This window comes from Erpetoichthys calabaricus, chromosome 10, assembly GCF_900747795.2.
Source record: "Erpetoichthys calabaricus chromosome 10, fErpCal1.3, whole genome shotgun sequence".
Classification (NCBI taxonomy): Eukaryota; Metazoa; Chordata; class Cladistia; order Polypteriformes; family Polypteridae; genus Erpetoichthys; species Erpetoichthys calabaricus.
Window position 1 is genome coordinate 125,724,854 of NC_041403.2, and position 25,280 is coordinate 125,750,133.

The 25,280-nt window shown below is 40.4% G+C and overlaps 1 protein-coding gene across 2 annotated transcripts in view; it reads left to right on the plus strand.

Annotated features, from left to right (window-relative positions):
• Positions 1–25,280, plus strand: part of mtss1 (MTSS I-BAR domain containing 1) — a 227,409-nt gene that overhangs the window by 197,306 nt on the left and 4,823 nt on the right. For both annotated transcript variants that reach the window (XM_051932832.1, XM_028811889.2), the window contains exons 9-11: positions 5,085–5,182; positions 5,419–5,533; positions 6,774–6,923. In XM_051932832.1, coding sequence (XP_051788792.1) covers positions 5,085–5,182; positions 5,419–5,533; positions 6,774–6,923 — 363 coding nt within the window. The remainder of the gene's footprint in view (positions 1–5,084; positions 5,183–5,418; positions 5,534–6,773; positions 6,924–25,280) is intronic.

Genomic DNA, 25,280 nt, shown 5'->3' on the forward strand with positions numbered 1-25,280 from the left:
ACAATAATCGATGCAGGATGTGATAAAAGCATGGACAAGTGTGAAGACAAACGCCTGTGTCATGTCATTGATCATTAATTTGATGTTAGTCGCAATTGCACTAACTATAGTAACTATAAGTCAGTCATGTTTATTTTACGACAAGGAACAAATCCAGATCTCTCTGAACAGTGTAAAGTTCTGATGGTGGATACAGTAGTTTAAGGATACTACTTCTATTGTCCACCGTGTAATGCTGTATTCTTATGTTAAGGAAACCGGTAAGTTAACATAGTTCTGAGAGGTGTACAAGGTTATTGATTTTCTGCTCAGTTTATATTGTGAGGTTTCTAAACTCTTTTGGGACTGTCCTCAATGGGACAACACGCAGAAGAGCGTCCTGAAGCGCGACCCCCGCATCTGTGGAAGATCTGTTTATCCATTGTCAGTGCAACCGCAAGCTCACAGCACTGCAGTGGCTCGCCACTAAAGCAAATCCAAGACAATCGCAGACGTGCCATTAGCGGTTGTTGTTGATTAGGTAATGCAAGGAATATTATTAATGCGGGAAACAGTATTACACTTGGGTTCTGTGTTTTGGAGAGTGGTAGACCCTGCTACAATAAATAACCATGCTGTTCCTGTTTCAAGCTGAATAAGGTCGGTTTTGCTAAAGTACTGAGATTTAGCCTAGTGTTTTGGGGTGCAAGACACTGACTCACTCATCACATGGTACCAGGAGTGGGGTCCTTGCACCAATGAATCCCCAAGAAGTACAGCAACCCTCGGGGCAAGATGAACCTCCGGCAGATGCCCCTTCCCTGGCACAGCCACGAGATGTGCTGCTGAAGATGGCTCCCTCAGACGACCCTGAGTGTTTCCTATTCTGCTCTGAACACACGGCAACATTGATGCGCTTGGACAGGGGAGCCTGGGGAGCTACCTTGGGCCCTGTTTTTAACTGGAGAAACTTTCCATGCTGTATGAAATCTCCCTCCCGTAAGGCTCGATGATTATGACTTCCTGAAGCAACAGATCCTCCTCCGCACGGCTGTGAGCCCAGTGGCCAAGGGGCGCTAGTTTCATCTGTGGCATATTGATCTGGATCGCCCTGTACGAGGACAGATCCAGGGCTTAGTGGACCTGATACAAAGCTGGATCTGGGGAGACCCTTTCAAGCACATTGTGGAGAAGCTCGCTATCGATGCAGTCCTGTCAGGGATAGACGAGAGCCTTTGTGATGAAATGCTACAGAATGACGCCCACTCGCTGCACAAGCCACCTGGAAACAATGGCCACCCAGGCTTGACTCAGATTTCGATCCAACCAGCACAGACCTTCAGTATCACCAGCGCCACGGGTGAAAGACACCATATTATGAACACCATTATGTAGACTGAACGCAGCTGCTTTCACTGTGATCAACTGAGACATTTGGCTCGGGAGTGCCACCTCCTGCCTACGCAAACAATGGCTATCGTTCTGGCCCAGGTATGCGGTTCGCAAGTTTCCCCCAAAATGTTAAAGGAGGACAGTTTTAAGGTCTCTATTATGTTGGCCAGATGGGAATTTTTCGGCACTGTTAGACTCTGGTAACGACCTCTGCATAGTCCACCATGACTTGTTCCTGCAGACCCATTATAAGACCACAGACAAAGTGAACATCTGTTGCATCCATGGGGACATTAAAACATATAAGACTATATTACTCCCTCTGAAATTTAAAGGGAAGAATTTTTAAGGTTTGGATTGCCACATCAGACACCTCACGCTGGCCACTCCTAATAGGAAAAAGGAATATCCTCTTCTCACGGCTCTTGGCCACCTGCAGGGCACCTTCCCCCATAGTGGATAGAGAGAGGCTAACCGCAGGCAGCATCAATCAAGGAACCGGGTTTGAAATTGAGCTGGAGTTGTCCAGCGAGGTGGGGGACAAATCCTCAAGTGAAGACACTGGACAGCTGCATCGAACACAAAGGAAGCAGAGTGCGCCATCCAGGCAGAGTTTCCTCGTCTACAACGAGCCAACAACAACTTGGATTTTCCATTCAGACAAGCCCGTGTCACAAATGACTCTTACTATCTGGAGAGTGAGGATCTGCATTTTAAAACACCACATTTTTTATTTAAGGATGGTTTTCTGTATTGGTTGATGGACGTATCGAGTAGTTGGTAGTACCAAGTGAGCATAGGGAGAAGGTTTTAAAAATTGCTCACATTCAAGTTTTGGGGCGTCACCTCAGTTTGGAAAAGATGAGGGAACGCATTTCAAAACGCTTTTATTGGGTGAATATATGCCGGGATGTGGAGCAATTTTGTTAGGCCTGTACCGACTGTCAAATAGTTTCCGCTCACAGACCCGCCATGGCACCCCCTGTAATGATGCCTGTTTTAGACGTCCCCTTCGAAAGGGTTGGATTAGATATTGTTGGCAGCTTCTCAGGAGTAAAAGTGGCTTTCAGTATATGCTCGTGTTAATCGATTATGCCACAAGATACCCAGAAGTAGCTGTACTACAATGGGCAGACGCCTGGACTATTGCATAAGCACTCTTGGATATGTTCACATATATTGGTATCCCTTACAAGATCCTCACTGATCAGGGCACACTCTTTATGTCTCGCATCATGAAGCAGCTATGTGAAAGTTTTAGCATCAAACACTCCATGGTTAATCATCCGCAGACAAATGGCCTGGGTGAACAATATAATAAAACCCTGAAACCGATGATTCGGCTGGTGGCCCATAACGATCCAACCTCTTGGGATACGGTAGTGCCTTTCTCCCTGTTTGCTGTCTGGGAGGCCCCGCAAGCATCCAGGGAATTTTTCGGGAAGAATGGACGGGGACTCGCGACACACCTAGTGGGGAGAGGTTTGTCAACCGTGTCGTTTCGCTGCAAGAGCAAACTGTCCTCTATTGTGGAACATCAGCAGCGTGAGCAGGAGGCACAGAAACATAATTATGATCAGATGAGTAAACTTTGCATGTTTAAGAAGGGGGATCGCGTGCTGGTGTCGATCCCATCCGATCCACTTAAATTTTGGGCCAAATGGCAAGGGCCAGCAGTGATAGAAGAGTGTATGTCCCCAGTAAATTATAAAGTCAGAATTCCCGGGTGACAGAAAACCATGCAAATTTTGCATATTAATCTTTTAAAGGAGTGGCTCAACTGTCATGAAGTCATGGTCATGGGCACACTGGTCCCCCAGACAGGTCGCCACTGGGGACAGTTTAACTGACACCCAAAAAGCTGAATTGCTATCGTTGATCGAGGGGAATTCGGACGTCTTTCTGGCAGCTCTTGGCCAGATGACAAATTCAGAACACAGGATTGCCACTCCACCCGGTGTTACTATACAGGTGTCCCTGTATCGCCTACCAGAAGCAACACGGAAAGTGATACACGAGGAAGTCCGCCAGATGCTTCAATTGGGTGTTATTCAGCCAAGTAAGAGCAAATGGCGAAGACCAGTTGTACTCGTCTCAAAGCCGGACAGTTCAGTTCTGTATTGATTTTAGGCATTTGAATAAGATTTCCAAGTTATATGCATTCCCGATGCCGTGTTTGGACGAGCTGTTAGAAAAGCTCAGGCAGGCTTCTTATATCTCCACACTAGACCTCACAAAGAGTTATTGGCAGGTCCCCTTGGAGGAGTCTAGTTGCAAGAAGACCACATTCGGCACTCCAGATGGGTTGTTTGAATTTACGGCGCTCTCTTTTGGTCTCCATGGTGCACCATTAACCTTTCAGCAAACAATGGACCAGATCCTGCATCCCCATTCCGTGTACACAGGTGCCTATCTTGACAATGTCACTTTCTGTAGCGACTGGGATTCTCCTCTTGTCCACCTTCGGATGGTGCTTGACAGTTTATAGCTGGCAGGGTTGACGGCCAACCCTAAGAAGCGCAAGCTGGATATGTTGCAAACCCACTATCTGGATAATTCCATGGGGAAGGGTTTGCTCAATCCTCAAATGGACAAGGTGGGAGAGGTGCTTGCATATCCCCGTCCTGAAACACAAAGGCAGGTTCATGCCTTTCTCTGGCTCACGGGGTATTACAGGTGGTTTATTCCCAATTTTGCACATTGCTGGGGCAACCGCAGGCTCACAGCACTGCAGCAGCTCGCCGCCAAAACAAATCCAAGCCAATTGCAGTCATGCTATAAGCGGCCGTTGTCGATGGGTGATGCAGGGAACATTATAAATGCAGGGAACAATATTACTTGGCCACTAACGCTGTGGCTGTGTATAGGAGAGTGGTAGATCCCGCTACAATAAATAACCGTGCTGTTCCTGTTTCAAGTTGAATAAAGCTGGTTTTGCTAAAGTACCGTGACTCAGCCTCGTGTTTTGAGCTGCAAGACAGTGACTCACCCATCACAATATAAAGAGCAATTAAAAAACTGATCTGTTTTGTCTGTGCTTTTGTGAAGGTAAGAAGCAAAGAATACCGTTTGATGGGTTTCTGTCACTTCAAATACTACACTATGTAAAATGTGCTTATTGTACCTATACTATAGATATATAGATAGAAATTTGTCTCTAGGGGAAAATTTGGCTTTTTACAGAAGCTCTTTAATTACATATACAGGCAAAATTAATAAATGTTTTGCATGTCCTCAGAATGTGTTTAGTGCTGTAGACTTTATCTTAGTAGTCATCCTGCAGATCAATTGAAAAGTTAATTTACTGCATACCCTCAATCCTCAGAGTTTTTAATCGTTTTTTGGAGCTTTTAACATGCTGACAAAAATTATTGTTGGTCTCTCTGCAAAGATCCATAAGGCCAGAAGGTGGAGTAAGATGTTTTTGTAGAAAGCATCTATACATAGAAAGGTCTGGTGATCGTGCAACAGCTTAAGGAATTCTCTCAAACTGACAAACAAAGAAAGGGTTGCATCCCTGACAGGAAGGAGGCTAAGTAAAGCTATTAGAAAACGTCTAGGCTTTACTGGCTTAAGCTAGCTTTAGATGCCTGTGGGCGTGAGGTGCATAGTGACAGGATAACTATTTCCTTTGCTGGTCATTGGTAGTTAGCAGCTTGAAATAAGCACAAGCAAGTATTGCTTATAGCTCTGTTTTTCCGTTTCTTGTACAGGTTATCCTGGACCTGAAAGGTTCAGATTATAACTACACCTACCAAACCCCGCCAGCATCCCCAGGCAGCACCATATCCCGAAAAGGCAGCATCAGCAGGTAAACAAGATGGTAAAAGTATATTAGCAAGGGCAGTGGCCTCCTATAGTTCAAATCCTCAATTCACATATTTGTGATTTTTAATAAGTCGCTTGTGTATAAGTTCAAAGTTTTAATTTGTGCTGTTTTCCTACATAACTTGCTGAAATATATTGATATTAACCATCTTCGTTAAGTTAATCTTGTTAATTTTATGGAAGATAATCATGAAGTTTGTATTTCCTCTTCTGACACAGTAACTATCAGAATGCCTCTATGCGGCATGTTCCTTCTTTGGATTCTATCTCAAGCTCCACAGAAGCACTTCATCTTCGACCGCCATCAGCTGTAATTCCTGATGGTATGAGTCAGGTAAAAAACTAAGGATTTTTCTTGAAAAATTTGCTGGTATTCCTGTGTATATGAATCTACTGATGACTGAGAAATAAGTTTATAATGATAGATGAATTACTCGGTGTGCTGAAGTATGCTTTGATTTTTTGGAATGTTTTTCTTTTTGAGCTATTCTTGCTTCAAATTACAAGCAAATTTCTCCACTTGCAAAAAATCACATTTAGTTTAGAATTGTATAAGATGTAAAACTTGGTCAGCAGTTTGTGTTCAGTAGAGCAGAATTATGAATGGCTTTGGAGGTAAATAAAAATATATTACCAGGCCTGGTAAGCTATTCATATGACACCTCCTTTACCATTAATACTCTTTTTGATTTGTGTATTAATGTTCCTCTGCTGCTTGTCATCTCAAAGTTTGTGATCATAAGAGAGTGGTTAAAGTAAATGTGCAATCATTGCATTTCATTGTTTGTGTTTTGTGTAGTGTACCTTCATTTGGGCGAATGTCTGTGTTATCCTTGATGAGTGGTTTCCTTGTGATTTCACAGTTTAGTGTAAAGAAAAATTAAGAATTCTGAAATGTTAATATCTCTGAAGCATTATGTCCTTCTGTGTAACTGTTGCTGCAAGTGTAGCACTGTTACCACTTCTAAGTTTCGTTCTTTCTTTCTAAAAAAAATGGCCTTCTGAAAAAACTTAATCAGTAAATCACCATTTGTAAATATGTCCCCCCATTTGCATTCTCATTCATTGCCTGCAGAGGTCAGCCAGCTCCCTTTCGTCAGAGACCTCTGAACCTTGCCTTTCGCCCACTGAGCACGGTGGCTCTCCTTCTTCAATGAGTTCGAGTCCAGCCATGGGGCCTGGCATGGTGGCACTTAGCAAGGTGATCTTTCTCTGGCCATATTTGCAGTTGTCTTCCTGCATGGCCAAATATGTTCTTTGTCCCATGACTTGCAAGTTTGTTTTGCTGTACAATTTCTCTGTGGTTCAGTGATGTGGCTTGCTTGTTGTTATTTTTTTGTTTTGTGGCATGTTTACTGTTGTGCTCTTGGCTTAGGAATGACTCAAAAAGGATTAGTTGTGCTTAAGTACAAAAGGGCCTGGTTATGTTTTGAAGCTGCAGTTTATATCAGTGTCTGTTTGTATTAATCAATGTATGAAAATCCTCGGAGCATTTTTTAAGGGGCCTTTGTGATGTCAGAGGTTTTCAAGCTTGTTATTCAAGCCATCAATGAATCTTTCTTATTATTTGACAGGACCAAATTGTGATGATAAATAATCTTCCTCAGAAGTTAGGGACTGACTATCCTAGTACTGAAAATGGAATGGTGATGCCTCCTCCACAGAATGCCTATACACAAGCCAGTGACCGTCACAGAATCATGAACACCTCCGTGGTGGGAAAGGTAATATTGCAGTTTATGCTGTAGTTTATAATATAATAATGGATGAATCATAAGTATGGGCTGTGCAGATTTATTTATTGCAGCCATTTTTGTTTAGACCTGCTTGTAGCACTTAGTTATGATGTCAGTTTACTCAAATAACTAGTAATAGTTAAATGATAATAATAATAGTGCATAATGTATTAGTGTTTTTTAAGTTGTCATTTATCAAATAAAACTGGCATTTTGTTTGGCTGCATCATGACTATGTGTATTTGCCCCATTCATTACTGAAATACTAGTTACCAATCATTACTAATTTTTTGGCGCTATGAATGAAAACAATGTTTTGGTTTGAAAGGCTAAAACACGTTTGAGTTGTCAAAAATTGTTTTATGAGATATTTTTTGTTACTTGCAACAGGGAAGGATCTACGTGAGACGCTCCCAGGACATGTATGGTATGAAGTAATCATAAAAGCTTCAATCTTTAAAAAAAAAAAAAAACCTTTGAAATTACTCGGTAAATACCTTATTTCATAGGTGAAAAATCTTCAACCATTGCATTTTTATTTTATACTACTTTTATACTACTTTATGCTCAAAGAGATGCTTACAACAGCTTCAGGTCACAATGCTGCCTTAGCTTTCTGGGACAATTTGTTTCATTTGCATAATTCATGTAGGGATTTAGCATTTATTTCCATTGTGGGATTCCCACGAGGACTCTAGCTTCCTTCAAAGAAATGTCTTTGGTTAATTAAGAACTACAGTGATCCCTCGCTATATCGTGCTTCGCCTTTCACGGCTTCACTCCATCGCGGATTTTATATGTAAGCATATTTAAATATATATCGCGGATTTTTCGCTGCTTCGCGGGTTTCTGCGGACAATGGGTCTTTTAATTTCTGGTACATGCTTCCTCAGTTGGTTTGCCCAGTTGATTTCATACAAGGGACGCTATTGGCAGATGGCTGAGAAGCTACCCAACTTACTTTCTCTCTCTCTCTCTCTCTCTCTCTTGCGCTGACGTAGGGGGGTGTGAGCAGGGGGGCTGTTCGCACACCTAGACGATAGGGACGTTCCTACCTTCTGTGTGCAGCTGTTTCCTGAAGGACATGCTGCACGGTGCTTCGCATACTTAAAAGCTCAAAGGGCACGTATTGATTTTTGTTTGGAAAACAAACTCTGTCTCTCTCTCTCTCTCTCTCTCTCTCTCTCTCTCTCTCTCTCTCTCTCTCTCTCTCTCCCTGCTCCTGACGGAGGGGGTGTGAGCTGCCACCTTCAACAGCTTTGTGCCGCGGTGCTTCGCATACTTAAAAGCAAACAGCCCTATTGATTTGTTTGCTTTTCTCTATCTTTCTGACAGACTCTGCTCCTGACGCGCACCCCTTTTGAAGAGGAAAATATGTTTGCATTCTTTTAATTGTGAGAGGGAACTGTCATCTCTGTCTTATCATGGAGCACAGTTTAAACTTTTGAAAAAGAGACAAATGTTTGTTTGCAGTGTTTGAATAACGTTCCTGTCTCACTACAACCTCCTGTGTTTCTGCGCAAATCTGTGACCCAAGCATGACAATATAAAAATAACCATATAAACATATGGTTTCTACTTCGCGGATTTTCTTATTTCGTGGGTGGCTCTGGAACGCAACCCCCGCGATGGAGGAGGGATTACTGTATACATTTGCTTTGTGTAGAAGAGTGCAATGATGGACTGATGTCTTTTCCATGGCAGATTACTTTCTTATGCCACTTTTGCCAAGATAAACTGTCTTCTCATGCCATAGTTCTGTAAAAAGTATGGAAAATTTTATATTTCATGTTAAAAGGAAAATCATCACAAGCACTGTACTGTATTGAGTTAATTAATGGCAAAGAGTACAGATACTATGTATGGCCAAAAAGTGTTTTTGAAATGTTTTGAGGTCTTCAAAATAACAAGCACACATCTTAGGTACATTCTAGCCTAATTAATTCTTTTGTGGCTGGTACTGTTTAATGCAAGCTTAGATGGCTGGTGACTGGTGATCAGTTTACTACATCTAACTTAGTCATAAAACTTACCCATTCTGTACATGACATATCAGGGTAGTTTGAAAAGGTCGGCTTGCATCTATTCATTTGATACATGAAATTGTGCTGACTGATTGACTGGGGTGGGGTGGGGTCAAAGCGGTTCAAAGCATTCTCCCTCTCTCTCTCTCGCACACACACATACACACAACACATGTAAATGATCATGAAATGGCCTGTGAAGTTAGGGTTAGTGTTTTTGGCAGTGTTGGGGCCTCAGAATTGTTACCTGACTTCAAGTCCAGCACTCGAGATTCAAGGGCATTCATAAAGTAAGAAAAAAGCACCAGTTGTGACATCTTTCAGTGTTTTTGTGGTTAACATCCATATTACTAACCGAGAATGCTAAACCGGATGATAGACGCAGGCACATCCGGCCATGGGCCGTAGCTGCAAAAAGACGTACTGCGCAGGCGCAAGAAAGGGCCGCGAGAGGCGGATGAGGGGCCACGAGAGGCGGACAAGACCACAGAAAAAAGGAGTGAGCAAAGAAACAAGAGGACAAAGAAATGAGACGCCGCAAGCACAGAAAAAGGGAAAAGGCAAAGAAAAATGTAGTCAAAGGCAGGCACCGCACGAAACCCATTGCACACGAAACTAGCACACAAAAAAAAAAGAAGACGCTCGCGCACAACGGCAAGGCTCCCCCCCCTACAGGCACCGGACGGGATACACACCAAGAGGGGGATTTAACAAGCCCCTGGAACACAAAAAAAAAGAACACAAAACCACCCCACACACCCTACAAGCAACAGACGGGACACACACAAAGAGGGGTATTCAACAAGCCCCTGGAACACAAAACGAAAGAAGACGCGCGCGCAACAACAATCCTCACCCACACACCCCCCCCCCATATCAATAAGAAGTGACACCCAAAGCCACATATCTAAAGGAAACGTCCATATTAAACATACGTCATCTCAAAACCTTCTCACTAGGCAGCATAGGTGGATCTCATTAAAATAAAGCACTATTAACCGTTCAACTGGAGAAAAGGCTCCATATTAACAGTGAGTGCGATCCTCCTTATTACTTATACATATTTCGCACGCTGAAGAACAAACAAGTCATGCATACACGGTCACGGGTACAAAACGATTCGGATCGGATAACGGGACCAAACATACGAACACGAATGAAACCAAAACAATACACGGCGGCGCATACAACGCGCTTCGGAAAATACGTGAGAAAAAATGTCTCGGATCAAAAAATTCAAAGCTTGAGTAACCCCGTTACAGAGACGTGCCCAAATGAACAGACACATTGAACGTAGATGCATACAGTACGCGTCTCAAAGTGCTGCATCGAAACAAGCACGATTTCAAAAGAAAGAGCTCGCGACTCAGACATACAAAAAAGGGAGCAAAGCAACGCGCATATGACCGGCCAGAAAACAAGCAAGCGGGACTCAAAAAGCAGAAAGCTCAACTGACCGACATACAAAACCAGACAAGGCACGATACAAACGATGCACGACGTAGAGTGAAACGGACTTTGCGCAAAGCGGAGGCGAATCAATTAAAAATCAAAAATAGCGCGTCACAAATAATGAACATGCAACAACGTGGCACTCAAACGCCACAAGCAAAACATGCCCGTCGCAGACATCAACGCCAGACGTCTGCTAAACGCTTACGCCAGTTGGCTGACAACGCTTTCAATAATGAGTCCACTATTGAGGAAAATTCATTGGGATTAATGAATGTCATTTGCAATCATTGTCATTCACTTAACTTCACAGAAGAAACAACTGGCAATACAAATAATGAATTTACACGTTGTTGTCAAAAGGGGCAGATTAGAAAGCCTCCTTTACATTCATATCCTGAATATCTACAGAAGCTTCTAACTAAGGATGTGCCTGAAAGTAAAAACTTTATGAACTGCATTAGATCCTACAATAGTTCATTTGCTTTTGCATCTACCGGAGAACATAACAGGACACCAAAAGGCAATGGCCCTTACTGCTTTCGCATATGTGTTTAACACAACGCACTATATTATGTCCAAAAAATATTAATGTTAATCACATTATTAAACAGGTCATTTCATTACTTCCTGGAGAGACACGGCTCTTTCTAAGCTCTGACAAAGTTGACTCTGATGACGACAATGAACATCTGAATTTACCCTTAGAATATTTGAACACTATTAACCCGGACGGATGACCACAACACAACCTTACCCTTAAAAACGGAACAATAATCATGCTATTAGGAAACCTTAACACTAAACAGGGTTTATGCAATGGCACACGGTTAGTCGTCAACACCATAACACACGATGTTATTCAAGCAACAGTTCTTTCAGATTCACATGCTAACAATACTGTTCTCATTCTTGGAATTGACCTTATGAGTTCTGACATGGAATTACCTTTTACATTGAAACACCGACAGTTCCCCATTAAACCTGCATTTGCCATGACCATCAACAAATCACAAGGACAAACCATGGACAAAGTTTGGATCTGCCTCTCTGAACCCGTTTTTGGACATGGACATCTTTATGTTGCCTTCTCATGTGTTCGACGTTCATCTCACATTAAACTTAAAGTTAAAAATGATCCATGCCAAGGAAGACTCATTCAAAGACAAGACACCATCTTTACTACTAATGTTGTATACAGAGAAATATTCCAATAAAACATTACTCTATGCCAAACACTCTATTTTGTATTTATATAGGCATCATCCAAACCTGCACACTATTCTATATCTAATTCATACATCTCACTCTTTATCATGCCCCAACGCCAGGGGTTGGCGAGCGAAGCCCCCTAGTTCTAATAAAAGCACACTTACATTCCAATTGCAAATACTGCATTTTTGGTTTAAACTTCATCCCTTTACACGATTATTGACACCCAAACCAAGCTGTGCAGAAGTGGGTTGAACTTGTGAGTAGGAGAAGCCATGTGACTTGAGCTATGCAGCACCACAAAGACATGCAGACCAACACTGAGTGCCAGTGGAAGCTATAGGGTGTTACATACATTATATACACATCAGAGAATGATGCTTTGCGCCAGTAACCTGCACTGATCTAATGAACTAAGTAAATTACCCACAAACAATTAATTGGTAATCTTTTAATAATAGAATTCTTATTTTAATGAAAACATTGACAAGGATGTTAAATGCAGTAACACAAAGCATTTGCCAGCAATAATATTGTAAGTTACTTAGTTTATTTTTGTTTTGTTTTGTTTTTTATTAATGCTATCAGAGTACATCTTGCTTGTCTCAAACACAGTTTGCATTGGCCCAGGGATCATTCAGTACAATTATGATAGTTTAGCTCTTTTCATCTAAATCTAAAACCAGTTACTACCAGCTCCAGATATCTGGCTTCCCCATCTTTTTTACACTCATGTAGTGGCCTGTTTCTGCTCCTTGCACATCTGCCTATTCTATTTCTTCAATATGCATTGAATATCTGCCACCTAGAAGACACCATAAAAATACCTATATTATGATTGGATTTTTAATACATAAACGACTTTTTATGAGGTAATGTTTTTATTCATATTGAAAGCACTGACATTTCTCCTAGAGTTTTATTGAGCATCCACAGTTTCTCATTCTGTATTTCTCAATGATGGCTATCAGTTCATTTGAGTGAAAAGATATCCCCCACCCAACCCCACAAAACACAAACACATCCATAGCTTTTATGTTAATTACGTTCTGCAGGATTCCAGTCCTGATGCACCTTTTTTGCCACATACTTATTGAGGAGACAGTATGAGTCATAATTTATAATAGTGTAAATTAATAATTGCAACTGATCATTATAAGGTCATCATTTTTGACACTAGAATTACCAAAGCCTACGAAAAAACTCTTAAACCCACCTTAAATCCCTTCGCACCTCTCCATCAGCGTCTTTTGTCTTGTAAATATGCTGATCAAGGCAAGCAGCCTACTATTCCATCCCCCCACTGCTGCAGAACGAGCACAAAGTTCTCCCAATTCAAACCTTTATTATCTGGGAGTCAGGTACCTAGAGTTGTATAGGAAAATAATATTGTTATTTGGAACACATGCATTTCATGTGTGTTCCGTTTCTACAATAATCTGTGTAAACACATTGTTAAAACAGAAACGTTTTTCATATTTTAGTAATAAATGACAAAATGTAGACATAAACTATATAATATGTGAAGCCTGAAGTCCAAAGATCAAATAAACACTTTCACAAAAGGTTCAAGGATGATATAACAGCTTCCGTGGTGCAGCAGTAAGAATTGCTGAGTTGTAATCAAGAGTCCCCCGTTTCAATCCTGACTGCCTTGTATATTTACCGTTTTGAGTACGGAGCTGCTCTTATTGTTAATATTATACAATAAAGAGATACATTTGACTTGTGTCTGTAACAGCTGGTGTAAATTTATAGTACTTGTAAAAGTTAGTGAGGTTTTTTTTTTTTTTCCCACTTTTATTCACTCAGTGACGATACATACTACCCTACCCCGGGATCTGACGCTGTTAGTTTTTATTTGAAACTGGGAATAACTGTAGATGTGAGTGGTATTTTGAGACGATGGAGCTGGAAATTCTCTGATCTGGATGAATAAAAGCTGACACACAAACGCTGGTGAATCTGCCTTATTCGTATCTCATTGTCACTTGATTTTTTTTTTATTCAGTTTTATTGAGTGGTCCTGCTTATGCTGAATTAATATACACCTTATGGTCTATGATGTCAAAGCCACACTGACAAAAAACAGAGATATAAGTATATATGTTATTTGGTATTATTCATTTTATGACCTGTATAGTACATTTCGGAAAACATTGTGGCACTGATGTAACATTATTCATATTCATTCTCCTACCATCTTGCTGTGGTTACTATTACAATGAAGGGGCACCTGATGCTGACTGAGTTTGCTTTCCTGGGGAACGCGGCTGTCTTGGAACAGAAGCTTGTCGATTTTGCATCCTCTGTTTCTTTTTCCATCGCTTTTTCTTGTAAGAAGTGACGATAAAGTTCCTCTGCAATTGCATCTTGATTACAAGTCAGCAATTCTTACCGCTCAGCCACGGAAGCCATTGTATCATCCTTGAACCTTTTGTGAAAGTGTTTATTTAATCTTTAGACTTCAGGCTTCACACATTATACAGTTTATGTCTACATTTTGTCATTTATTACTAAAATACGAAAAACGTTTGTTTTAACAATGTGTTTACACAGATTATTGTAGAAACAGAACACATTAAATGCATGTGTTTCAAATAACGATCTATTATTTCCATATACAATTCTAGATACCTGACTCCCAGATAATCAAGGCTTGAACTGGGAGAACTTTGCGCCTGTTCTGCTGTAGTGGGGGGATGGAATAGTAGGCTGCTTGTTGCTTGTCTTGATTGGCACATTTACAAGACAAAAGATGCTGACCGAGAGGTGCGAAGGGATTTAAGGTCAGCTGGGTTTACAAGTTTTTTCGTAGACTTAGGTAATTCAAGTGTTAAAAGTTACAGGTAGAAATTTACCAAAACTGGAGTTGGAGTCTGAAGCATTTTGGAACAATTGCACAACCCTGGTGAAAACTGGAGTTGGAGTCTGAAGCATTTTGGAACAATTGCACAACCCTGGTGAGAACAGTAGGTACGTCAGTCTCAGTAATGATATAACATTATGCACCTTAGCTTCAGTCTTAATGCCGGCACTCCTGGAAGAATCAGAGTGCAGGTGTACTTTGTCGGACATACTATACCATATGAACTGATATGCTCTGTCTTGTGTACGTAATGGGACATGTAGGTCATGCGAAAAGGCAATTTCCCCTCTGGGATTAATAAAGTGTACCAAATAACAAATGTACATATGTTCCATTGGTGGGGCTTCTCAACACTGAAGTACATTATTTAAAGAATGAGAAAAGTGTATGTATCTGAAAGACTAGACCATGAAAGAAGGATGTCTGACATCTGGTCATCTGTTTGAAATCTAGAAATTAAAACTGAATTTAGTTTCTCATTAGATAGAAGAAATCAGTCTACTCAAAAATAATCATAAATGAATAATACAAGGAACAGTCTTGAAATGTGATAAATTACAACATAAATGTAATATAGTTGCTGTTACTTTTGCATTTTTAGGTATTAATTTGAACAGGTAGCATCGACTTGGTTTGTAGAACATTTTTATGTAGCACCTTTCCACTAAACAAAACTGTTTTTTGTATGTATATTTGCCTTTAAAGTATAGACAAATTAAGAGGTTTGTTCAAAGTCACAGAGAGAGATAGAAGAGTTGGTTATGGTCTTGTGTTGTCATTGTAGACTTTGACCTCTTATCTCTGATATTAGGGCTGGGTATTGGCACTGATGTCTCGTTTTGATTCACAATTCCCAAATTAGATTCAGTATTGATTTTATCTTGACTGAATTAGCATCCACTGATACATTTGAAGTGCTGGCCTTTTTGGAGATTAATCATTCATAGAGAACATTAATACAATGTGACAAATTTCAGTAACACTTTATTTGAACGGTGTCTACATAGTGACTTCATAACATGCATTAGCATGGAATGACATTTAAGAAGAAATACTTGATTTGTAATGAATAGTTAACATCAGTATTTGGAAGACTTGGAACAAAATATCTTTGCTCTTTAAATATACAAAAATAAAACTTTCAAAGCACTACAGTCATTCAAAATTCACCAAAATTTAATTAGCATATATTTCCACTTCAGCGTCCACACATATTATGGGGTGCCCCTTATTTTAATACAATACAGTGGCATTTACCTTATAAAACACCTACAGTCATATGAAAAAGTTTGGGAATCCCTCTCAGCCTGCATAATAATTTACTTTCAACAAAAAAGATAACAGTGGTATGTCTTTCATTTCCTAGGAACATCTGGGTACTGGATTGTTTTCCGAACAAAGATTTTTAGTGAAGCAGTACTTGGTTGTATGAAATTAAATCAAATTTGAAAAACTGGCTGTGCAAAAATTTGGGTACCCTTTTAATTTTGCCGATTTGAATGCATGTAACTGCTCATTACTGATTACAGTGGAACCTCGGGTCATGAACGTCTCAGACCACGTACAAATCGGGTTATGACGAAAAAGTTCGCCAAACTTTTGCATCTGTTCACAACCACACACTCGGGTGACGAACAAGCCAGTTTCCCTTCCGGTTCGTACGTGCTGGTGATTTACACACGTATTCAGTCTCTCCCTGTACAGTACATTGTTCTTGGTCAGACATGCATCGCATAGCGGGTCCACAGCTCACGTCAAAAGGGCAGTTTTAAATAAATAATCGCCGTGCTACAGCTGCCACGTCCTCTTCATAAATAGAAGTGCGAGGCGGCTAAAGGGAGGAAAAAGAAAAGAAAGACGAAGGTTGCGGAGTGAGGAAGTAAGCAGGAAGCAGTGTGGAAAGAACCAGTGCGAGGCAGGCAATTGGACAGTGAGCCCAAGCAGGGGTGTTTGACTGACACTCGGTGGGGCATAAGGAAGCAGTCACTCCAGCTGAGCGATCAAGGAGCTGGAGTGACCAGAAGAAGGACAGCTGGCTGCGTAAGGCCGAGAAGGCAGCAGGGGTCACCAGTTAAAGAATGCACCGGGCTTATTTTTAAAGAGACTGCTTCCAGCATTGTTTTAACCTTGTTGTATTTAATGAAGACTTTTTTCTATTGGATTTTAACCTCCACTTCACTTCTGTTTTTATGGGATTATTTATTTATTGAAGGATTCTGAAAGCACTGTACTTTATTTAATTTGGACTTAGTTTTTGATTGTTGTTTTGTTGATTTTAATAAAAGCACTTGGCACTTTTTGCACCATCCCCTTGCTCCATTGTACAGTAGTGCCTCACTGTCGTGCTCATCAGTAACATTACCGACAGTGACAGGTTTAAGGGCTCCCGAAAGCGAGATGGGAGCATGCAGCGAACCCGCATTGTCACAGACTTTACCTCAAAACTGTAATCTCCTCTCCACCCAGTTCCTCCTCACTTCCTTCATGCCAGAACTCGACTCATGCAAAGTTAGTTTTTGTATAAATTACGGATTTTTCAAATGTTCATTTTTTTCCCTGTGCTTAAAACTCATGAGAAAAAAAAAAGTGTTTACAGCGAGCGGTTCGTAAGGCTATAGCGTGCACTCTTGCAATGTTAGTTTTCTCTGTTCAAGGTTTTCTCAGTGTTATTCAATGTTTTTACATTTAGTTAACTATTACACTGTGCATTCTATGGCATGATTAACTATTTTTGTGCTTAAAAATCTTTATAAATAAAAATGTATTTTCATACAGTTTGTATGGTCCAGAACGGATTAATTGTATTTACATACAATCCTATGGGGGAAATTACTTCGGGTCACGACCAAATCGGGTTGTGACCAGAGGTTTGGAACGAATTACGGTCGTGACCCGAGGTTCCACTGTACTTGCAACACCAAATTGGTTGGATTAGCTCGTTAAGCCTTGAACCTCATAGACAGGTGTGTCCGATCATGAGAAATGGTATTTAAGGTGGTCAGTTGCAAGTTGTGCTTCCCTTTGACTCTCCTCTGAAGAGTGACAGCATGGGGTCCTCAAAGCAACTCTCAAAAGATCTGAAAACAAAGATTGTTCAGTATCATGGTTTAGGGGAAGGCTACAAAAAGCTGTCTCAGAGGTTTAAATTGTCAGTTTCAACTGTAATGAATGTAATCAGGAAATGGAAGGTCACAGTTGCTGTTAAACCGAGGTCTGGCAGGCCATGAAAAATACAGCAGCGACATATGCGCAGGATTGTGAGAATGGTTACAGAAAACCCACAGATCACCTCCAAAGACCCGCAAGAACATCTTGCTGTAGATGGTGTATCTGTACATCATTCTACAATTCAGCTCAATTTGCACAAAGAACATCTGTGTGGCAGGGTGATAAGAAAGAAGCCCTTTCTGCACTCACGCCTCAAACACGCTCATTTAGACAAGCCTGATTCATTTTGGAACAAAGTGCTTTGGACTGATGAGACAAAAATTGAGTTATTTGGTCATAACAAAAAGCGCTTTGCATGGCGGAAGAAGAACACCGCATTACAAGAAAAACATCTGCTACCTACTGTCAAATTTGGTGGAGGTTCCATCTGTGTGGCTAGTCCAGGGTCTGATGAATTCAACCCAATATCAACAAATTCTTAACACTAGAATTACAAGAGCCTACGAAAAAACTTGTAGATCCGTCCCACATTAAATCTCTTCACAATTCTCCATCAGCGTCTTTTGTCCTGTAAATTAGTTGATAAGCAGCAAGCAGTCTACTATCACATCCCCCACCACTGCACAGTTTTCTCAGCTCAAATCTGTTTACCTGCGTGTCAGTTGCTTGGAGTTGTACAGAGTGAGAAGTCAAGCAAAATGACACCTTTTATAAATACTATATCGTTATTTGGAACACATGCATTTTGTGTGTGTTCCGTGTCTACAATGATCTATGTAAACACATCGTTAAAACAGAAACGTAATTGACAAAATGTAGACATGAAGTTTATAATGTGTGAAGCCTAAAGTCCAAATATCCAAGAAACACTTTCACAACAGGTACAAATATAACAGAACAAATGCGCTCAGTCAGTCTGTAACAGCCGGTGTAAATGTGTGATACTTGTAAAGGTTAGCTTTGCTTTGTTTCTTTTTTTTTAATTCAGTTTCATTCTCTGTTGCGTTCACGATTCTACCCTAATATCTGACACTGCTGTTTTCACATAGACGCGCTGTAGCTCAAATGTCATTTATTTGGATCACATAAAGATGCGCTATAGCTCAAGTGTTTTTATTTGGATCATGTAAAGACGCGCTGTAGCTCGCTATAGCTCAAGTGTTGTTTACAGTATTTGGATCACATAAAGACTCGCTATAGCTCAACTGTTTTTATTTGGATCACATAAAGACACGCTACAGCTCAAATGTTTTTATTTGGATCACAAAGTCGCGCTACAGCTCACTATAGCTCAAATGTTATTTATCTGGATCACATAAAGACGCGCTATAGCTTGCATGTTATTTATTTCGCCAACGCTACACCTTCCAGATCTAAACACTAGCGTGGTGTATGTGCCCAAAAAAAGTCTAACTGCATTCTTGTACCATTGCTCGCGTACTAAAGTGTCAGAAGGTATTTTTCGTGACATTACACATGTAATTTGTGAGCATGCATTTGACGATCAAACAGAGGAAGCTCTGCAGTTCACTTGTGACTTTATGCGGTAGATCTGGCTCTTACATACAAAGGACGGTGCATGTTCCTAAAACATTAACATTTATATGTTACTTACATAAAAGCCGGAGCTAATGTTATTTACCTATTTACCTTGAGTTATATACTTACATGACGAGGGTTCTACATCGGATCAAGAATGTACTTTTGCCATCGCTGTACTTTGTATATGTACATGGGAAGCTCTGCACTCGAGACTTTACGCTGTAAGACATAAGTAAATAAATAATGGTAAATAGGTAAATCGAATGTTATTTACCTTGAGTTATTTACTTACATGATGACGGTTCTACATCGGATCTGGCTTTTATGTAAGTAACATATAAATGTTAATGTTTTGGGCACATGCACCGTCCTTTGTATGTAAGAGCCAGATCTACAGCGTAGTGCAGAGCTTCCCATGTACATATACATAGTGCAGCGATGGCAAAAGTGCATTCTTGATCCGATGTACAGTCGTTGGCATGAGTTGAGTATACCTCTGTTATAGCGCGTCTATGTGAAAACGGCAGCGTCAAATGTGGTGGGGGGGGAGTTGGGAACGTGAACGCGGCTGAGAGAATAACAGAATAGAAAAAAACAAAGCTAACCTTTACAAGTATCATAAATTACACCGGCTGTTACAGACTGGAATCAAATGTATGTCTTTATTCTAAAATAGTAAGAACACAAGCAGCTCAATTCTCAAAACAGACTCGACCAGGATCGAACCCGCAAAGCTTTGATTACAAGTCAGCAGCTGATACCGTTGCGCCGCCGAATCTCTCATTCCAATTGCGTGTCAATGTCGCAGGTAAACGCGGGTTGTTTTTTTTGCAGTTATATTTTTGAATAAAAGCTCATTTATTCTGTTATATTTGTGCCTGTTGTGAAAGTGTTTCTTTGATATTTGGAATTCAGGTTTCACACATTATATACTTCATGTCTACATTTTGTCAATTATTACTAAAACATGAAATACGTTTCTGTTTCAACGATGTGTTTACATAGATCTTCGTAGACACGGAACACACATGAAATGCATGTGTTCCAAATAACGATATAGTATTTATAAAAGGAGTCATTTTGCTTGACTTCTCACTCTATACAACTCCAAGCTACTGACACGCAGGTAAACAGATTTGAGCTGAGAAAACTGCACCGGTGGGGGATGTGATAGCAGGCTGATTGGTGTTTGCTGCTTATCGACACATTTACAGGACAAAAGACGCTGATGGAGAAGTGTGAAGCGATTTAAGGTGGGACGGATCTATGAGTTTTTTCGTAGGCTCTGGTAATTCTAGTGTTAAGTATAATGTTCAAGCCTCAGTCACAAAAGTTGAAGTTACGCAGGGGTTGGGTATTCCAACAAGACAATGACCCAAAACACAGTTCGAAATCTACAAAGGTATTCATGCAGAGGGAGATGTACAATGTTCTGGAATGGCCGTCACAGTCCCCTGACTTGAATGTCATCGAAAATTTATGGGATGATTTGAAGCAGGCTGTCCATGCTCAACAGCCATCAAATTTAACTGAACTGGAGAGATTTTGTATGGAAGAATGGTCAAAAATACCTCCATCCAGAATCCAGACACTCGTCAAAGGCTATAAGAGGTGTCTAGAGGCTGTTATATTTGCAAAAGGAGGCTCAACTAAGTATTGCTGTAATATCTCTGTTCGGGTGCCCAAATTTATGCACCTGTCTAATTTTGTTATGATGCATATTACATACTTTCTGTTAATCCAATAAACTTAATGTCACTGCTGAAATACTACTGTAGACAAAAAGGAAGCATTTTAAATGTGGATCTAGAGTTGATGCTTGTTGACAGCAGCGTTGGGTGAATGGAACATAAAAGAAAAATAACTGGCCAACATGACTAATAACGCTGCTAATGTGATCCATGCAGTACAGCTTGTGGAACTAATTCATGTGCACACACTCAATTTGGTATCGCAGGCTGTTTTGAAAATTGCAACAACTGTCTGCTTGCTGTTGGACACAAGGCAGATTGAATGGAAGCTTAAAGCTAAACAGTGCCTCCAGTGTAGATTGCTTAAGATTTACTCGTTTAGATATTGATCGAGATTACGTTTGTGGGTGATGTCGGGATAAATGATTTCTCAGATTTGTTGTGTTACAACAGTACTTCTGAGTTGCACAGCTTACATATGGCTTTGCTTTTATCCAGTTGTTCTTTACTGACACAACATTTAAATCCATAGTAAGTCCACACATCTGATTTAAGTGTCAATTAGATGAAGTGCTTTTTCTGTGGAAAACATTAACAGGGACATTAGCAACATATACTGGACTAGACACCAAAAAATGAAGATAAGCAAAAATCTACAGTACAGTATTAATTGAGCAGGATAGAGATGCACAATATCAATCTTGAGACTTTAAGAGTTGAAATCAAATCATTTTAAAAGAAAAATAATGATTAATCAGAAAATTGATATTTTTATCCTACTGGATATGCCCTGTAAGTGGTCCTCCAACTTGCAGGGAAATTTTTGGGGTTGGTGGCAGGATTGGCACTTCAGCCACCGTAAAAAAAACTTCATGCAGCTCCAAAACAGCAGACAGGACTCCTTTCTGCTATTCGTGGGAGTAGTTCTCCTGCAGTCACCCATAGGAAGGCTGCTGTCATTATGAAGGGGATGGGAGAGAGCCCTCAGAATCCTCATCAGTGGAAGAGTCAAAACCTTTGGAGAGCCAATGGGGTCAGGTGTGTTGATCAGAACTGGTCTGCTGCTGAAGCATCACCCGCTGCACAGCTGCACTTGAGTCCCAGTTTGAGGCAGCCTATCCGGGTAGACATGTGGAATGCTTTGTCTCTTTTGTATGAAGGTCATCTTCCTCTGCTGTCAGAGATGCTTCATTAACTCGCAGACCTGGGACTGGCCAGATCTCTGTAGATGAATATACCATTTATTGCTCTGTTCACTCTAATGGCTGTCATACTCAAGGAGTAGCTATTGCTGTGGCAGATCGGTTCCTTCTGATGTCAATCCTTTCAACAACCATATTATGAGACTCTGATTAAGGCACTATGTGGGTGCCTTGTGTGTTGTCTCAATGTATGCTCCGATCGTGGTGAGTGATGTCTTGATGAAGGAGACATTTTATTCGCAACTTCGCTCGGTGGTTGATGGGTGCCTGCAAGGTGACACTCCTCTTGTCATGGGTGACTGCACTATGACTACTGGCACTGACAGGGCTGGCTATGAGGATTGTGTTGGCCCCCATGGGTCTGGTGAAAGTGTCTCCATGTTCCTTGACTTTGCCAAAGGTCTGGCAGTGTGGATCACTTCATTGTGGTTCCAGCTACCTGAGCCACATCGTTGGACTTGGTTCTTCAATACAGGTGGTACTTTGATGGAGATGGATCACATCCTCGTAGGCAGACCCTGGAGGCTTCTACAGAACTACAATGTCTACAGAAGTGCCCAGTTTCTGAATTCTGACTACAGACTTGTTGTTGCTACTCTGAAGATCCAGTTTGGGTCCAGCAGGCTACCACCTACTAGGAGAATGAGGCTGGACCCTAACCCTAATTGACTGGAGATGTCTGGTTTTACGCCTAAAAAGTCCACCAATGACCGCATCCTGGCACTGATGGTTCTCATGGAGCACAAACATGAATGTTGGCGGAGTTTCTTTGCAAACTTTGTTGATTTTCATAAAGCATTCGAATCACTTGATTGAGTTGCCCTGGATGTTAAAAATGCCTATTTGATATAATTTGCCAGTGTTTTGGTCACTGTAAAGTTACTGCCTTACAGCTCCAGAGAACTGGGTTTTAATCTCAGTCCTTGCCTCTGTTATTTCTGATGATTTTCTTCCCACTTCCCAAAGATATTTGTTGGTTTATTTGACCACTCCACCAAGGTTGTGTGTGAGCAAGTAGGCATTTTTGCATGAGTTTACCCTGTGATGGACTGGTGCCTTGTCCAGAGTTGGCTTGTACCTTACAGCAGATGCTGTCTTTATAGGATCTGGGCCCTGAGGGCTTGAATTGGACATAGTGGGCAAAATGTTTCAAGGATGCATGCATATATGTAAGTGGTGGTAAAAAATTCCCATTTGTCTTTTTTGAGGACAGTTGTAATTGAATAGTTGCATTTCTCAGATGAGATTCATCTATAGGTTTATCTTCCATCCATCCATCCGTTTTCCAACCCGCTGAATCCGAACACAGGGTCACGGGGGTCTGCTGAAGCCAATCCCAGCCAACACAGGGCACAAGGCAGGAACCAATCCTGGGCAGGGTGTCAACCCACCGCAGGACACACACAAACACACTCACACACCAAGCACACACTATTCTTGTAAGTTTTTATTTCATACTTCAAACCTTGAGGTGGTGGTTTTCAGTTACACTATTAACACTGTGTGACCATAAGCCAATCAATTCACATGCCTGTGCTCCCAATGGAAAAACAAAAAGAAATTTAACCACTTGTATCTTGAATTTCGCAGATCGCCTTGGATAAAGGCATCAACCGAGTAATAAGCAGTGATGGTAAAAATGATGTCAATATAGTTTTAATTTTGTTGCTTAAGATGGTTTTAATATTGGCCACTAGATGGCACTGGTGGTTTGGCAGTCTTTCAGCCATCTCACAATGGCTGGATATAAAACATGGCTTTTTGACAATCAGATTCCCTTCTTTGTAGGGGACCTCAGGCCATAACTAGTTTTAGTTATGTATTGTTTTTTTTTTTTTTTTTACCTGAGGCTTTTGTGAAAGTACAAATGTTGTCTATTTTGTTTATTCCAAATTTCCAACTAAACTAGCACCATGTAGGTATATCAATTCCAAATACAGAGTTTTTGATTGAGCTTTGTATGTTTAAGGTTTTGTTGTTATGCATTTTTGGGATAGCAAGTTTAAACACTTTTATTGCACCTATCCATTTGCTGTACTGTACATCCGTTTAGTACTTGTTGATTGAAAAGGGTACAAAGCAGTAAATTTCTGTCAAATCTTCTAGATATTGAACTGTATACAAATAGTTTGTCTTCTCTGTATTTAAAATAGTTATTAATTTATATTGCATATTTTATTTGGAGGACCAGTAAAGGTATAGCTTAATTACCACCTCTGGATTACTAAAAATGTAAAGGAACTGCTAAATAGAAACAAGATGTTCCATCAGGGATGTAGAACTGAACCTGCAAACGGACATCCATGTTCATTATAGAAGATGTGATAAAGATCGATTTCCATAGTATAAAGACTAATCAATTATAATTGGTGGGAAGTATGATTTTCAACTGTCACACCAATTTAGGGAATTAAAGTTACTTTATGGATTGTGGAGCAGAATATTAGACTGAAAGCTGGAGCTAAAAGTTTTTCGTTGATCATGTTGACGTAAGAAAGATTCTACAACAATTTAAAATAAATGCAAAGACAGGATCAGACAGAATAAACAGGTGTCTACATTGGTACTGCACAAAGCATCTCTGGCCATGGCCAATATTTGACTGTATGTTCAAGCTGTTTTTGGATTTAGAATTTATGCCCAGTCTCTGTAAACAGTTCAGTGCTATACCAGCTGCCTTTAACGTCTTGCATACTGACCTACTTTGAGAAATTGATTAAGAAGGAGTTGGTAAACATAAACCTAAATCTGTTTGGACCTTTACTAATGTTACCTATAGAGCAGCGAAGGTCATTGCTACATGTGAAAGGTTACAACTGTTTTTTTGTTTTTTTTTTTTTTTTACCATGGATTTTTTTTTTTTTTTTCTTTTGATGCCATCCAGACTGATGGTATTTAAGTTGGAAAGCTACTTGGCAATTTCTGTTTCGACTCTGGATTTATTAACTAGTTGAACACAAAAGGGGTAATATGCGAATGTCTTTTCTAAACTAGTTTGTTCATTGTCTTTTCTTTTGTTTATTTCGTATATAACTAACTGGCATATTTCACACAAGGGCCGGCATATATCATAAAATTGGTCTTTGTCATTAAGTACATTGCATGCACACACACAACCTGATTAAGGTGAATAACCCAGTTAAGTCAGAAACCTGGTTTAGTTTAGAATACACATTTACATTAAC